At 49.3% G+C, this 15991-nt stretch overlaps 1 protein-coding gene across 17 annotated transcripts in view; it reads right to left on the bottom strand.

Moving 5' to 3' along the window:
* SHISA6 (shisa family member 6) overlaps positions 1-15991 on the bottom strand; it is a 166970-nt gene that overhangs the window by 118835 nt on the left and 32144 nt on the right. For all 17 annotated transcript variants that reach the window (XR_013184811.1, XR_013184812.1, XR_013184813.1 and 14 more), the window contains exon 4: positions 14929-15024. Coding sequence is in view for 2 of the 17 variants with exons in the window: in XM_054645224.2 (XP_054501199.1) it covers positions 14929-15024 (96 nt within the window). In the remaining 15 variants the exon portion in view is untranslated. The remainder of the gene's footprint in view (positions 1-14928; positions 15025-15991) is intronic.

The raw sequence follows: 15991 nt of genomic DNA, 5'->3' as shown, positions 1-15991 counted from the left end.
TGGGGCTCTGGGGCAGTTCCAGCTGTGGGGCAGGGAGCAGTTGCAGCTGTGGGGCTGTGGGGCAGGGAGCAGTTCCAGCTGTGGGGCAAGGAGCAGTTCCAGCTGTGGGGCTCCAGGGCAGTTCCAGCTGTGGGGCTGTGGGACAGGGAGCAGTTCCAGCTGTGGGCTGCCCTCCTGCTGTCCTGCCAGGACCTTCTCCCTCCCTGGAGCTCTGCTTTGAGGCACAGGACCCGTTTTTCAGGGGGTTTTGAGCAGAGAACAGCAATGGCCTGATCTGTTTATCCTGGAGTCAATCAATTCCTGCAGGAGGAGGATGAGAACAGCCCCAGCTCAGGGAGGCTCTGAGCAGCTGGAAGCTGATGGACTCCGTGCCACTTCTTCAGGGATATTATTTGTGCTTTCAGAACAGAGCCACAAAGGCACAAATAAATCCAACTTCTCTGGGAAATTGTCCTTTATTCTGCTCCCTGGCAGGCACGGGCGGTGGCTGGAGCAGGTTTGTGACAGAAGCATTGTCCCTGCTGGGCACCAGAGCTGCTCAGGGAGTGCCAGGGGAGGAGGAGGAGGAGGAGGAGGAGGAGGAGGAGGGCTGCATCCTGCAGAGCTGTTCTGGGGGAATGGCCAGTCCTTGCTGCAGCTCCTGCCCTGATGGGACCCTGCTGGAGACATTCCCAGCTCAGACCTTCCCAAACCCCATCCATGGCACAGCTCCTCGCTCCTGGCCCTGGGCTGGGCTGGTAGCTCTCAGCAGCCAAAGCTCTGCCCTTGGCTGGGCACAGGACGAGCTGGACCTGCACCTCTGATGGCTGGAGAGGCTGGACAGAGCTAAAGGAATAAAGTGGGGATTTATTAAAAAAAACCTTCAAAGGATGCACCTTGGGCAGTGCAAGAGCCCAGGCAGGGCTGCACCCAAGGTGGGCCCAGGATGGACTCAGAGTCAGGAGTTTTCACCCTTTGATGAGTTCTGCTCCATTTCCACGCTGGGGTTCAGTGCCCAATCCCAGCTCCAGGTGATGCAGTCCCACCCTCCCAGGTTGCTCTCCCCCATTCCCTGCTGTTTGCACTTTTTGGGGCTGAGGCTGCAGCGGTGTCCTTGGTTCTGGGGCTGGAAAAGGATTGTTCTGTGTGCCTGAGCTGGGAGGAGACCTTGCTGACACTTTCTGTGCAGTTCAGAGTTATTGACCAGTGCAGTGTAGAGCCTGGGAAATAGGAAAGGTAAAACTGAAGGCATCACCTGAAGCTGCAGCCCCTGGAGCTGCAGAGAGGTCAGGAAGCCCTGAGAAGGAAAAAGTGAGAGGCCACCAAGCTGGGCATCAGAGCTGTGTCCCCTCAGCAGAGCCACAGGGCTGTGGGGGTGTCACCTCTGTCCCCAGCCCGGGTTCAGGGAGCTCTCAGGGTGACCCAGCCCTCCCTGAGCTGGGTGTCCCAGTTTCCCTCAGCTCCAGCACAAACTGGGCTGAGCTCAGGGTATTTCTGGCAGCCTGTGGGTGCACAAGCCCTGCCCTGGGGGCTGAGGGACAGCTCAGGGAGGTTCCTGCAGCCCCAAGAGCCCCAAGCTCCTCCTGAGCACTGCCAGGACTCCCCTCTGTCCCTCTGTCTGTGCCTTCTCCCCACACACGCCCAGGGCCGTGTCCTGCACCCTGTGGCCCCACAGAAAGCCGTGGCAGTGACACCCAGGGTGGTGACCCTGGGACAACAGCACTGCCTGCTCCCCCTTCTGAACCCAGCCCTTCCATCCATGCCTTCCACACAGGGAGGAGGAGCAGAACTCCCCAAACTGCCTTCTCTGGCCCAAATCTGCCTCACAAACTCTTATCCACAGCTCCCTCCAGCACAGACACCTCCAAACTCCCAATTCCCATTCTGCTCCCTAATGCAACCCTCAGGTTGTTCTCATCACCTATCTTTGAACTGGCTCTATTTTTAGTTTCCTGCTTTAAGATGAAGATGAGGAGATGCCTTTTATAGACTGAGCACTCCTGCTATCCCAGCAGATCTGAACTCAGCTGTCACCATCACATTTCCTGAAAAATCCTCTTTGCTCAGGAGTCTTCTCCTGGGAAGCTGAGAAGCCTCAGAGGAAAGGAAAGGAAAACAAGAATTATCTCATTTGCTTCTCCTGTGTTTTGCTGCTTTGGAATGTGGTTGGAGATTGTTTATCCAACAGGTGCTTGTTTGATTGGTTTCATGTGAATTGTTTTAACTTAATGACCAATCAGGGCCAGGCTGTGTTGGACTCTGGAGAGAGTCACAAGATTCATTATAATTCTTTGTAGCCTTCTGTAAGTATATATAGTGTAATATAATGTAATATAATGTAATATATAATATAAATCTTCTAAGAACATGGAGTCAGATTCATTCCTTCCTGCCATGGGGGACCCCAGAAAATACCACCCTGAACCCCAGTTAGTGGCACTGGAATAAACCCTGGTGTTTTATGTGAGTCTGAAACAACAGGGGCCCTGTGCTGGCAGGACCAGCAGAGACAGCAGTGGAGCTCCTGAAGGAAATGCTGAAGGGTTCTGCTTCCAAGGAGCAATCCAGGAACTGTCAGCACAGACCTGGCCACACACAGAGCCCAGCCCTGCTCAGAAATGGGGCTTGAAGCACAGCTGGGCTCAGCAGAGCTGCAGCATTAATATTTTCCTTGCCTGCATTAATATTTTCCTGCATGAATATTTTCTCTGCCTGCACAAATATTTTCCTTATTGTAGCTGGAAGGTGATCACTGAGCTCAGCCTGGTGCTGTGCTGATCCCAGGGCTTGAACAAACTCCCAGCAGCAAATCCTGGAGTCAGGGAGCAGTTCCCAGGCTGGATTCCTTCTGGGGACAGACACTGGACACGGCAGGAGAAGGGAAAGGAAGAGGGGAAGGAAAAGGAAAAGAGAAGAGATGGAGAGAAAAGAAAAAGAAAAAGGCTCTAACACATCTTGAGTCCATCCAGGTTCAGGGGGGGCTGCAGACCCCCTTTCCAGCAGGGGCAGGTGAGCAGCAGCACCGTGGGCTGCTCTGCATTGCTCACACCAGTTGATTTTCTGCAGCAGGTCCAAGGCAGTGCCACTGAAATCCATCACAGACTCCCAGTGTTGGCAGGCAGTGGGCTTGGACTCAGCCCCGTGGCTCTGGGCTGTGCTCCAGGGCTGTGTGGCACCACAGGAGTCACTGGCAGCCCCAGCTCTCTGCTCATTCACTGGCTGGCAGGGCTCTCCAGGAGGCACAAGAGGGGCCATGAGAAGATCTGTCCCTGGCCAAGGGCTCCCAGCTCCATGGATCCCTGTCCAGGGCTGGAATGCTGCTCCCTGCCCTGCAGCCTCTCATGGAGGAGAGGAAAGAGCTGCTCCTGGTTTTCACCTGCCAGGCAGAAAATCCCAGGTTTAACCCAACCCCAGGCTGGGTTCTGGCAGCTCTGCTCCATGGGAGCACCAAGGTGATGCCTTGGGAAGGCAAACCTGAGCCCCGTGGCTCCAAAACCTCGTCTCTGATGACTGTGGCATTCACATTGTTTGAAAAAATTCCTTCACCCAGGGTTTTTCTCCTGGGAAGCTGAGAAGCCTCAGAGAAAAGGAAACAATTCTGATCTCATTTGCTTCTCCTGTGTTGTGCTCATGTGGAATGTGTTTGGAGATTGTTCACCCACAGGTGATTGTTCCATTGCATTCTGCTGGGAGTTGTTCTCACTCTTTGGCCAATCAGGGCCAAGCTGTGTCAGGGCTCTGGAAAGAGTCAGGAGTTTTCATTATTATCTTTTTAGCCTTCTGTAATTATCCTTTCTGTATTCTTTAGTATAGTTTAGTATAGTATTCTTTAATATAATATAGTATTATAAAATAATAAATCAGCCTTCTGAGAACATGGAGCCAGATTCATCATTCTCTCCCCTCATCACTGAACCTGCATTCACAACAGATCATGAGTCCCTCCCAAGGAACTCTGGCAGATAAACTGTGCCCAACACACTGGCTTTGCTGGAGCAGTAGATTTTTGGGATTTCTGGGAGTGCTCAAGCTCTCCATCTGCCAAACTCCGACCATGTTGTTGTGGAGAGATCACAGATGGTTCAGAATTACAGATCCCTCTGCAAAGCCCCCTCTCTGCTGCCAGGAGTCTCCAGTTCTTCTCACAATATTTGAATTTCTTATTTGCAACTGGCAAGCAGGATTAAGAGTGAATGCAGCCCTGCCAAAGGCACATAATCCAGCTCCAGGGTGAGCCTGCATCGAGGTGAAATTCCCTGTTTGGGGAGAGAAGCAGCCTGAGATCCACAGCAAGAAATCAGAAGGGCTCTTTATGCAAATGGTTCTTGATCATAAATAGAGAAAAGCACGTTCTTCAAAGAGGAGCTGGTGGCAGGCAGCTGCAGCTCCAGTTTCACAGACAGCTGGGCTGTACCTGCCAGCTCTTCCCCAGCTTTCAGCTCAGCTTTCAAAGGTATCTGCCAAAACATCCCCGGGAGCTGACAGACTCCCTGTGAAAGGGCAGCCAGGAACAGGCAGGGCTCCTTTCTTCTCCTCTCAGCCACTGTCACTCATGTTGTCACCCTGTTATTGCACACAGAAGGAAGAGGGATCCATTCTGGAGCTCTGGATGATGATTGAAACCCATCCATGGAGCTCAGCAGAGGGCTGGGTGCAGCAGATGGGAATCAGGCGAGTGAAAACTTGGGGGATTTACCTTGGCAGGGGAACTGGGGAGAATCCTCAGCAGTGGGGAAGGAGAGTCCCAAGCTCTGGGTCTGTCACACACAGAGCCAGGGAAGCCCTGTGACCTCCCAGATGCCAAAACACCTGGCTAATCCTGGGTGCAATCCTTGGTGGCCTTTCCCTGCCTCAAACACAAGATTTTGGCTTCCACAGTCTCTAGGAGAGAAAGAAGAGACAACCCCAGTCCTGTCCTTGTCCTCTTTGATCAGGCCAAGTCAAAAATGCCAAAATCAGTGGATGGGTGAGCAATGGGATCTCCAGGAGACAAAAGGGTCCCTTTCCATCTGACAGCTGCCTCTGGAGCAGCCCCAGGGCTCTTCTGGATCTCCAGGGGCTCCATGCCCAGCTTGGGGCCATCTTCCTGCAGCTCCAAGGAACAGAAAGCTCCAGGGAGGCTCCCAGGGCAGCTGCCAGCCCTTGTGCTCTTTGCTGACAGTGTGGGACACGCTGGCTGCTGTGGGAATTTTGGATGAGTTGGAGATGGGACCTCTGAGCTGCTTTAGATGGTGCAATTTATTTTCCTTATCTTCTACTTGGGCAGGAAGGGTGAGTTTGGCTCACATCTTCACCACATGGCTCACAAGGTCACAAGACCTCTAGTTACATGACCTTTATGGAGTTATTGACCAATGAAACTCTCAGGGCAGCTGCCAGCCCTTGCGCTCATTGCTGACAGTGTGGGACACGCTGGCTGGTGTGGGAATTTGGAATGAATTTTGAATGGGACCTCTGAGCTGCTTTAGACAGTGCAATTTATTTTCCTTTTCTTCTACCTAGGCAGGAAGGGTGAGTGCAGCTCACATCTTCACCACATGGCTCACAAGGTCACAAGACCCTTTAAGGATTTATTTATTGTAAATGCAGATAACCCCAACAAGGGGAGAGAATGATGCATCTGACCCCCTGTTCTCAGAAGGCTAATTTATTATTTTATAATACTATAATATATTAAAGAATACTATACTAAACTATACTAAAGAATACAGAAAGGATACTTACAGAAGGCTGAAAAGATAATCATGAAAACTCCTGACTCTCTCCAGAGCTTGGCCCTGATTGGCCAAAGAGTGAGAACAACTCCCAGCAGAATCCAATGGAACAATCACCTGTGGGTAAACAATCTCCAAACACATGAGCACAACACAGGAGAAGCAAATGAGATAAGGATTGTTTTGCTTTTTCTGAGGCCTCTCAGCTGCCCAGGAGAAAAACCGGGGCAAAAGAAATTATGTTCAGGGAATGTGAATGCCACATTTATTGGCCAATGAAACTCTGCTAACAAGGATTTTTATGCTTTTGACCCAATCCTTAAATATTTTGTCTTATGGATTCATGCTACGGTGTGAGATTTCTTAGCCAATCATGTTATGGCACACAAACCCACAGCATTAAACTCTAAAACTTCTTGTTACCTTTGTAACTACTTTAATTTTCCTATATCTTAAACTCTAAAACTCTAAACTTTCCTCCACTTAGCTCAACCTGTCTCTGCTTCAAACTCCAAATCCACATTCTCGCTTCTGTCCCCTGAGTTTGGGAGCCTTTTCCAAGGTCTCAGATCAAATCCTGGGTTTAATTCTCATCTTTGGCTCGCAGGCCCAAACTTCTGAGAGCTCCCTGCATTTCAGATCCCACCAGGCTTGGAGAGCCCCATCCCTGAAGGCCCTGCCCAGGTTCCTGGGGCAGCAGGACAGGAGCCCCCCAGCTCTGCTGTCTCACTGCTCCCTGCAGGAGGGGACACCAGACACTGAGGGGGTTTTGCTGCTGTCCCCCCATCCCTCCCCACAGCCCTGCAGCCACTGGAACGTTTTCCATGGCCTCTCCCCCTCTCCTCCCACCTGGCTGCTCCCAGGGCTATAAAAACCAGAGCTGTCCAGACTCTGCTGAGAAATGGCCGGGCCACGTCTGAATTAAATAATTCAGGGAGGCCTGAAATGTCCTGTTGCGTCATGGAATGTTCCTGCACAGCTCCCAGGCCCCCCTTCCCATCCCAATGATCCTATTTCCCAGGCAATACAATTAGGTGTCAGAATATGCAGGGCTTGGGATTCATCTGGAATCAGGAATGTGGGTGATCTTAACCAAAGCAGCATGGAAATCATCCGAAAGGATCCAGGATAAACAGAAAGTGATTCATTGGCATGCAGCGGGCTCAGGCTCCACAGCTCTCCATTGATGGGATTTCTAACAAGTGTTTAAGGACCCAGCACACCTAACCCTCAATTTTTGCAGATCTATTCACGGCAAGTCACAGGTGCAGGTGTGAAAAAAATGATCCTCCAAGTCCTGCCTTTGCCTGTAATAATGAGTCTGCTGCGAGTGGGGATTACTAATGATGGGGGCAGGCTGTAAATTCCAGCCTGGAGCTGATTCACTGCGTGTCTTGTAGCTGTGCTGGGCCCAGGAAGTTGTGACAGGTGTAATATAAGACCCTAAAACAACAAATTAAGGGTACAAAGCAGCGCTTTGGGAAAGGAACTGGAACACAGAGCTGCAAGCCAAGCAACGGGGAACCAGCCATGGCAGCAGGGAACCAGGGCAGCGTTGGAGGGGGGAATCACAACTCTCAAACTGCTAATGAGGAGCAAATTAATAAATCTCTTCTCTCCCACTCATCTCTGAATCATATTTACAGCCAATGGAGCAGCAGCCCCACCAGTCCTGAGGCGATGGCTGCAAGAGGGGCTCAGTTTGGGGTGTCCCAAGGCACCAGGGCTGTGCCAGAGGGGCAGTGGAGCCACCCCAGTGTCCCAGCCTGCAGCAGCTCCGCGCTCCCCATCACTGGGGTGTCTGCACCGAGACTGGTTTGCATCCAGACCTGTCAGAGCTGAAATGCAGAACCTGTCAGAGACAGCTCAGCCTGCAGGGAAAGCAGCCAAGGATGGGCAGTGAGGGAACACCATGGATGGGAGATGAAAACATCTGGGGGGAATGACCTGCTCCAAGGATGGGCAGTGAGGGAACACCATGGATGGGAGATGAAAACATCCTGGAGGAATGACCTGCTCCAAGGATGGGCAGTGAGGGAACACCATGGATGGGAGATGAAAACATCCTGGAGGAATGACCTGCTCCAAGGATGGGCAGTGAGGGAACACCATGGATGGGAGATGAAAACATCCTGGGGGAATGACCTGCTCCAAGGATGGGCAGTGAGGGAACACCATGGATGGGAGATGAAAACATCCTGGGGGAATGACCTGCTCCAAGGATGGGCAGTGAGGGAACACCATGGATGGGAGATGAAAACATCCTGGAGGAATGACCTGCTCCAAGGATGGGCAGTGAGGGAACACCATGGATGGGAGATGAAAACATCCTGGGGGAATGACCTGCTCCAAGGATGGGCAGTGAGGGAACACCATGGATGGGAGATGAAAACATCCTGGGGGAATGACCTGCTCCAAGGATGGGCAGTGAGGGAACACCATGGATGGGAGATGAAAACATCCTGGGGGAATGACCTGCTCTGGTGCTGCACAGGATGTCCCAGCCCTGCTGCCAGGCACTGATGCAGCGTTTTCTGGATTTAAGGTACAGTGGGCAAGGCAGCTTTGGGCATTGCCACAGACATATTTTATGGACAATTTTTTTGTTAAGATCTTTTTTTCTTGAGAAGTTGAGAAGCCTCAGAACTGAAATATAATAATAATTATCTGCTGCTGTGGAATGCAACAGGTGCATCTGTGATTGGTCTTGTGTGGTTGTTTCTAATTAATGGCCAATCACAGTCCAGCTGGCTCGGATTCTCTGGTCAGTCACAAGATTTTATTATCATTCCTTTTCCTTCCTTGCTAATTTTCTGATGAAATCCTTTCTTCTAATCTTTAGTAGAGTTTTAGTATATAAATTTTCTTTTAATTATATAAAAATATATATAAATATAATATATCATTATATTTATATGTAATTAAAAGAAAATGAGATATATTATATATATATATAATTTATATATAATATATAAATATATATATTTATATTTATTTATATTAAAATATATATATATATACACCCAGGGAAAATGTTCATTTTCTAAGGCAGATCAAGGACAATTTTCTCCTTTTGGATACCCACAAAGGAGGGGGATGTTCCCCAGGGGTGATGCTGGGTCTGAGGACAGTATCTGCCTGGTGTAAGGTCCTGCTGAAGCACAAACACCCTGTTCCACCCACCAGGCACAAACCCTGTGCCCCCAGAGCCGTGCCCTGAGCCCTGTGCCCATGCCCAGGGTTCAAGACAAAGCCCAGCAGGCAAATCCCACATTTGGGCTGGAGATCTGCCAGGGGTGCACAGCAAATCACAATATTTTCTTGTGGAAAAGGGGAGCTCTTGCTGCTCAGTCACAGGCCGGCTGTGCCCAGCAGGTTTGCACCCTGTGCAGCCACAATCCCTGCCCTGCACTCGTGCCTCACCCCTTCCTCTCTTTCCTGCCTGCTGGCACTGCAGGAGAACATCCTCAGAGCAAGGCTGAGCGATAAAAAATTTAAAAAACCCTCCTGGAGATGGCCTGGCTCAGAGCACACCTGCCAGGGAACCGAGGCACAGCCTGGGACCGAGAGGGAGAGGCTCCATTTCTGGAAGTTTCTTGGGCAGCTCGGGGCACACCTGACTCCTCCTGAGGTTCCCTGCCCCTGCAGCTCCTCCAGGATCTGCCATGAGCTCACAGGGAAGGAGCAGATTGCAGGGACAGTTCTGTTTTCCCCTGTGCAATGACCCTGCAGAACCCCCCTGCTCCCCCTGCCCTTGCACTCAGCTCAGCTGGGAAATTCTGCTTTTCCCAGAAAACAACCTCCCTGTTTTCACACTCTCCTAGAGCTACCAGGAAAACAAAGAAGCTGTTGAGTGCTGACCAGAGATCATCATCTGATTTTTTGGGTTTTTTTTTTTTTTTTCCTTTTCAGATGGAAAAATGTAAATTCCAGCATCCTCCATGTGGCCTTCAGGGAAAAACCTGAGGCACTATGGGATCCAGATCTGGTGATGTTATCCTGCTCCTCATCTGCCTTTGCTACACCCGTTGGGAGAGGAGGCTGGGCTGTGCCAGGATCTGGGGAACAACCAGAACCCTCACTTTGCAGCACCCTCACTTTGCAGCATCTTCACCAGGAACAGAAAATAACCTCCCTGTTTAATAACCTCCCTGTTTTTCACACTCTTGCAGAGCCACCAGGAAAACCAAGAAGCTGTTGAGTGCCGACCAGAGGTTTTCATCTGAGTTATCATCTCTCCAGAGCTCCAGACTGCTGAAACCCAGGGAGCTCCATCCCACTGGGAAACCATTGGCAAGGTCTGAGACTGGGAGTTAAAAAAACAACCAAGCCAAAGTAAAAAACAACCAAAACCAAAATGAAAATAAAATAAGAACCAAATAACAGGTTTTTATGCAAAACCCCAGCAATATGGTGTGGGGTAGGCAGCGTGGAGTGGATGAGTTCCTCCTCCAGGGTGTTTATCCCAAATCTGTAGCTGTAAATCCCCTCCAGGCTGGGTGGGTGCCAGAGCTGTGCAGAGCCCTGAGGGCACAGCCCGGGCCAGGGTGGGACACAGGCAGTGCCAGGGTGCTCTGAGCTGGGGTTTCAATCACAGAGGGGTGAGCGGGCTCCTGTCTCCCACGTGTGTCCCCGGAGCTCTGAACCCTCCCACGGCACCAGCAGCAGCAGCAGGAATGTGGGATTCCTCCCACGCAGGAATGTGGGATCCACCCTCCCTCTCTGGGGGCTCAGCGCCCTGTGCCCTCCCAGTGAACCCCTCAGAGCTGCTGGTGCTCAATTCCACACAGAACTGAAAGCTGCTACCCCAGAACCAACCACCCAACCTCCTCCTACCGAACCTGGGACGAGATCAGCCCTGCCTGGTGCCTCACCACACCCTGAAGAGCCAGGATTCACCCCTGGACCGTCCTGAGAGCAGAGGAGCTGCCATGGCTTGGGGAGCACACCCTGGAATGGCTCCAGAACTCCCAGATGGCAGGCAGGGATGCATGGCTGGTGCTTAATTCCACACAGAATTCAAAGCTGCCACCTCAGAACCAACCACCCAACCTCCACCTACCTAACCTGGCATGAGATCAGCCCCTGTGCCTCACCACAGGGAATTCTACACCCTGAGGAGCCAGGATTCACCCCTGGACCATCCTGAGAGCAGAGGAGCTGCCATGGCTTGGGGAGCACACCCTGGAATGGCTCCAGAGCCCTCAGGGATGCATGGAACAGGGGAATGCCATGGAAGAGCCATGAATGCCCATCCTGGGCATGGCACACACGTGGATCTGCTGCTTTGGTCTCCATGGTGCCTTGGCACGGCTCACGTCTTTGTCTTCTGCCCAAAATAGATGAGCTCTTAAATATTACTCAGCACTTGGAGTTCTGCCACAGCACAGTTGAGAAAACACCAAAAATGTGTCTCCCAGTGCAGAGAAATATTGAGAGGAACTTGACTGGCTTCGTGCAGGGCAGGGCAGAACCCCCTCCACAGGGCAGGGTGGGGTTACCTGGCTGGGGTGGAGGGTGGAACACAAGGGCTGGAACTGGGAAAGGACAGGACCTGCTCATCCCAGTGGGAATAGGAGAAAAGAGCACAGAACCTGCTCATCCCAGTGGGAATAGGAGAAAACAGGACAGGACCTGCTCATCCCAGTGGGAATAGGAGAAAACAGGACAGGACCTGCTCATCTCAGTGGGAATAGGAGAAAAGAGCACAGAACCTGCTCATCCCAGTGGGAATAGGAGAAAACAGGACAGGACCTGCTCATCCCAGTGGGAATAGGAGAAAACAGGACAGGACCTGCTCATCTCAGTGGGAATAGGAGAAAAGAGCACAGAACATGCTCATGTAAATAGGAATAGAAGAAAAGAGCACAGAACCTGCTCATCTCAATGGGAATAGGAGAAAACAGGACAGGACCTGCTCATCTCAGTGGGAATAGGAGAAAAGAGCACAGAACCTGCTCATCTCAGTAGGAATAAGAGAAAACAGGACAGAACCTGCTCACCTAAATAGGAATAGGAGAAAAGAGCACAGAACCTGCTCATCTCAATGGGAATAGGAGAAAAGAGCACAGAACCTGCTCATCCCAGTGGGAATAGGAGAAAAGAGCACAGAACCTGCTCATCCCAGTGGGAATAGGAGAAAAGAGCACAGAACCTGCTCATCCCAGTAGGAATAAGAGAAAACAGGACAGAACCCACTCATCTAAATAGGAATAGAACAAAAGAGCACAGAACCTGCTCATCTCAGTGGGAATAGGACAAAAGAGCACAGAACCCATCCATCTAAATGTGAATAGGATGAAATAGCATAGAACCCACTCATCTAAATAGGAATAGGACAAAAGAGCACAGAACCCACTCATCTAAATGTGAATAGGATGAAATAGCATAGAACCCACTCATCTAAATAGGAATAGGACAAAGGAGCACAGAACCCACTCATCTAAAGCCTCGGCTGAAGCTCTCACCCCTCCTTACAGGTATTGGGTGGTGACTTGAAGCTGAACTCAGGAAAGCTGTCACACAATATTTCCCCAAATCCAAGCATTTCAGGCACAATGCCAATGGCAGAACCCCTCAGTCCTTTGTGACACCCCCCGTGCCCCCGTCACAGCACAGACAGACAGCCAGCTCATGTCACAGACACAGACAAAGCCACACATGAGCACAAGCAGGTCCTGCAGCAGCTGTGAGGTGCTCATCACTCCCACCACCCAGCAGTGGGGCAATCTGTCATTAAGAAACTGGAAACAAACATTACAGCACTGTTCCAAAACCAGGTGGATTTACAGGCAGCTGAAAGGTAAATTCTAAGGCCAGTCCATTCTGATGCCTATAAGCAGCCAGGATATTCATTTCTTGAGAGAACAAAGCCTTTTGTTCTGTTTGGAACCCTCCCTGTCTGAGGGCTGTGGTGGATGGCCAGGCTGCATTCCCAGTGCCCGCTGTCCCCCTTGCCAGGGACAGGAAAAGGTGTGGAAAGCCCTGGACCCCTGCAGGAGAGCAGAGCCTTTGCAGCTGGAGGAGGAGAGGAGGTTTTGTTCTCACCTGGGAAGGAACTGGGAGCAGCCTTTTTGTCCAGCAAACTGCTGGGAGGTGCCTCAGGAGTGTGAGGTGAGGATAACTCACCTGTTTGAGACAAAGAGCTGGGTTTACAGCCCTGCCCAGGGATCTCCAGCGCTTGGTGGAGCTCATCAGGACACCCCACTCCTGGGGGACACCATCACTGCTGGGACACCTTTGCTACCTGGCCCTAAAAACGCTCCCGATGTGGCAAGACATGACCACAAAACCCCCTTGGGATGGGGACAGCTTGTGTGAAATGTCAGCCCTGGCTCCTCCCTGGAACCTGGGCAGCTCCCAGCCCACCTGAGAGGGTCCTCTGCTTCCCTTCCCTGGGTGCAGAGCTGGACTGGGACTGCAGGCATTGAATTACAAATGTGGGATTGCAGGGATGGCAGAACAAATGTGGGATTGCATTACAAATCTGGGACTGCAGGGATTGCATTACAAATGTGGGATTGCAGGGATTGCATTACAAATGTGGGATTGCATTACAAATCTGGGATTGCAGGGATTGCATTACAAATGTGGGATTGCATTACAAATCTGGGATTGCAGGGATTGCATTACAAATGTGGGACTGCAGGGATTGCATTACAAATCTGGGATTGCAGGGATTGCATTACAAATGTGGGATTGCATTACAAATCTGGGATTGCAGGGATTGCATTACAAATGTGGGACTGCAGGGATTGCATTACAAATCTGGGATTGCAAGAGGTTGGATAACAAATCTGGGATTGCAGGGATGGGATAACAGATCTGGGATTGCAGGGATGGGATAACAAATCTGGGATTGCAGGGATTGGATTACAAATTTTGGACTGTAGGATATTGGATTACATATCAGAAAGTTCAGGGTATTGCATTACAAGACTGGAACTGCAGAGCATTGGATTACAGGGTACTGGACTACAGGAGTGGGATTTCCAGGGGTATTGGATCACAAATCTGGAATTTCAGGGTATTGGATTACAGGGCTGGGATTTCAGGGTTTTGGATCACAAATCTGGGATTGCAGAGTACAGGATTACAGGGGTTTGGATCACAAATCTGGGATTGCAGGGTATTGGATTACAGGGTATTGGATTACAGGGTATTGGATTACAAGTCCCACGGGTGCTGCCTCAGCCTCAGTAAACTTTATTTAAGCACACACAGACATACACAGACAATATACATATATTTGTTTCTTCTCTGACAGTTCTACAGGACCAACACTACTTTGGATGACACTCGTGGAGAACTGGAAAAAGTGCAGGAAATGTAGTTTAAAAAAAAAAAATTAAAAAAAATTAAAATATCAAGGTCTTTTAATCATTTGTGAGTCACGGTCATCCACAGAAACAACACAGGAGCGTTCAACCAGGCGAGCACGAGGACACAGTACATTGGTGAGAGAGGAATCTCCACATACATTGTGTCTGCAGGGGGTACAGCAGTCTTGGGGACACAGAAGGGGACAGGAATGGCACATGCACCCCCGGTGTCACAGCCAGGCCACCGGTGGCACTGGGGACAGGAGGACACTCCGAGCACGTCTCACTGTACACCAGAAAAACTCACCAAAAGCATCACCAGTGAACATTGCCTGGGGTTGTGGTGGCACCAGGACACGGCTCTGGTGGCACCAGGACGCCCTGGATGTTCGGTTATTTGTGTCAAAGCTGTGTCTGCACAGATATTTATATACAGTACATGTACACAGAACATACACACAGCAGCACATGTCGATTTTCGTGGTTTCCTGTTTTGTACATTATATCACAGGTTATAGGAACACAGAAAATATAGGAGCTAAAAAGAAATAATTTTATAAAATATTCATCATAACCCCCCCTGCCCGCCCCACCATTTAAATAAATAAATAACTAAAAGAAAAGCCCAGAAGTCAAAGAAAGGAGCTCCAGCCCCAGAGTCTGGAAGTGGTCACTGCCTGCCCTGGGACAGATGGACATTGCTGCCCTCCCTCTCAGGAAAACCCAGAGCTGCAGGAGCCACTGCCCAGCCGGGGGAGCCTGCACCGCCCTGCCAGGACCTGCAGGTCCTGCCCTGCCCAGCCCCGCATCTCCAGGGCCGGCCCCGCTCCAGCTGCGGGCACCCAGCTCCGGGTTCGGATTGCAAACAATCGTTTCATTGCATTGGATTTAGCAAAAAATGGTTTCCACTGTACCCTTCGTGTGTCCTCTTCCTAACGTGACAAACCCGGAGGAGATGAAATTATGGAGATCTGGCCCTCCACTGCGATAAATATCCTTCCCATAGTGACCTGCAGGGAAAAGGAAACACAGACACCTTCAGCCACTCTATCCCTGTGCATATACAGATATTTATATTTTTATATATTTTATATATATATATTTATATATAGTTATATATAGTTATAGATTCATATATACACATTTATATTTATAGTTATAGTAACATATCATATACTATATACTATATACTATATACTATATACTATATACTATATACTATATACTATATACTATATAATATATAATATAATATATATATAAAATGTATTATGTATAGTGTATTATATATTATATATTATATGTTATAAAATATAGAATATAGAATATGGAATATGGAATATAGAATATAGAATATGGAATATGGAATATAGAATATATTTATACCTTTCCATATATACTTATATATATTCATATATTTTTATATATGTATATATATATCTATATACATTTATGTATATAATATATAATAATTGAATAATATAATATTAATATCAGAATATATTACTATAATAATTATATAAATATATTTTGCCTATATATTTCTATAAAAGAGATTTCTATCTTTCTATTAATATTTACATTTATATTTATATTATTTATGTAATTTTTTAAGTTTTATTGTTATTTATTTATATATGTGCTATGCAGCCCTTCTGTCCCCCTCACACACATTGCACAATTTAAGGCACCCTGAGAGTGGCCCAGAAAACGACACCTGCAGCAACACCAAAGCCTGAATTATTTCCTGGCAAAGATTTTTGAAGAAGAACAACTTGCACATGTTGGAAATTGTGAGCAGAATCTGGGAGAGGAAGCCCCAAAGGGCCAAATCCAAGAACCCAATCCTCAGGAAAAGGCTCAGATCCACCTTTGCCCTCCCGGGTCTCAGAGGGAATCAGAGGAGATTCTCAGCCCCTGAGGGCACCCTGGTGGCAGAGCTCTGTCCCCAGGTGCCAATGTCCCCCTTTGTGGCAG

Source organism: Agelaius phoeniceus, chromosome 19 (genome assembly GCF_051311805.1).
Source record: "Agelaius phoeniceus isolate bAgePho1 chromosome 19, bAgePho1.hap1, whole genome shotgun sequence".
NCBI classification, from domain to species: Eukaryota; Metazoa; Chordata; class Aves; order Passeriformes; family Icteridae; genus Agelaius; species Agelaius phoeniceus.
The sequence above is the reverse complement of the archived record's forward strand: the minus strand, read 5'-3'. Positions and strand labels throughout refer to the sequence as shown.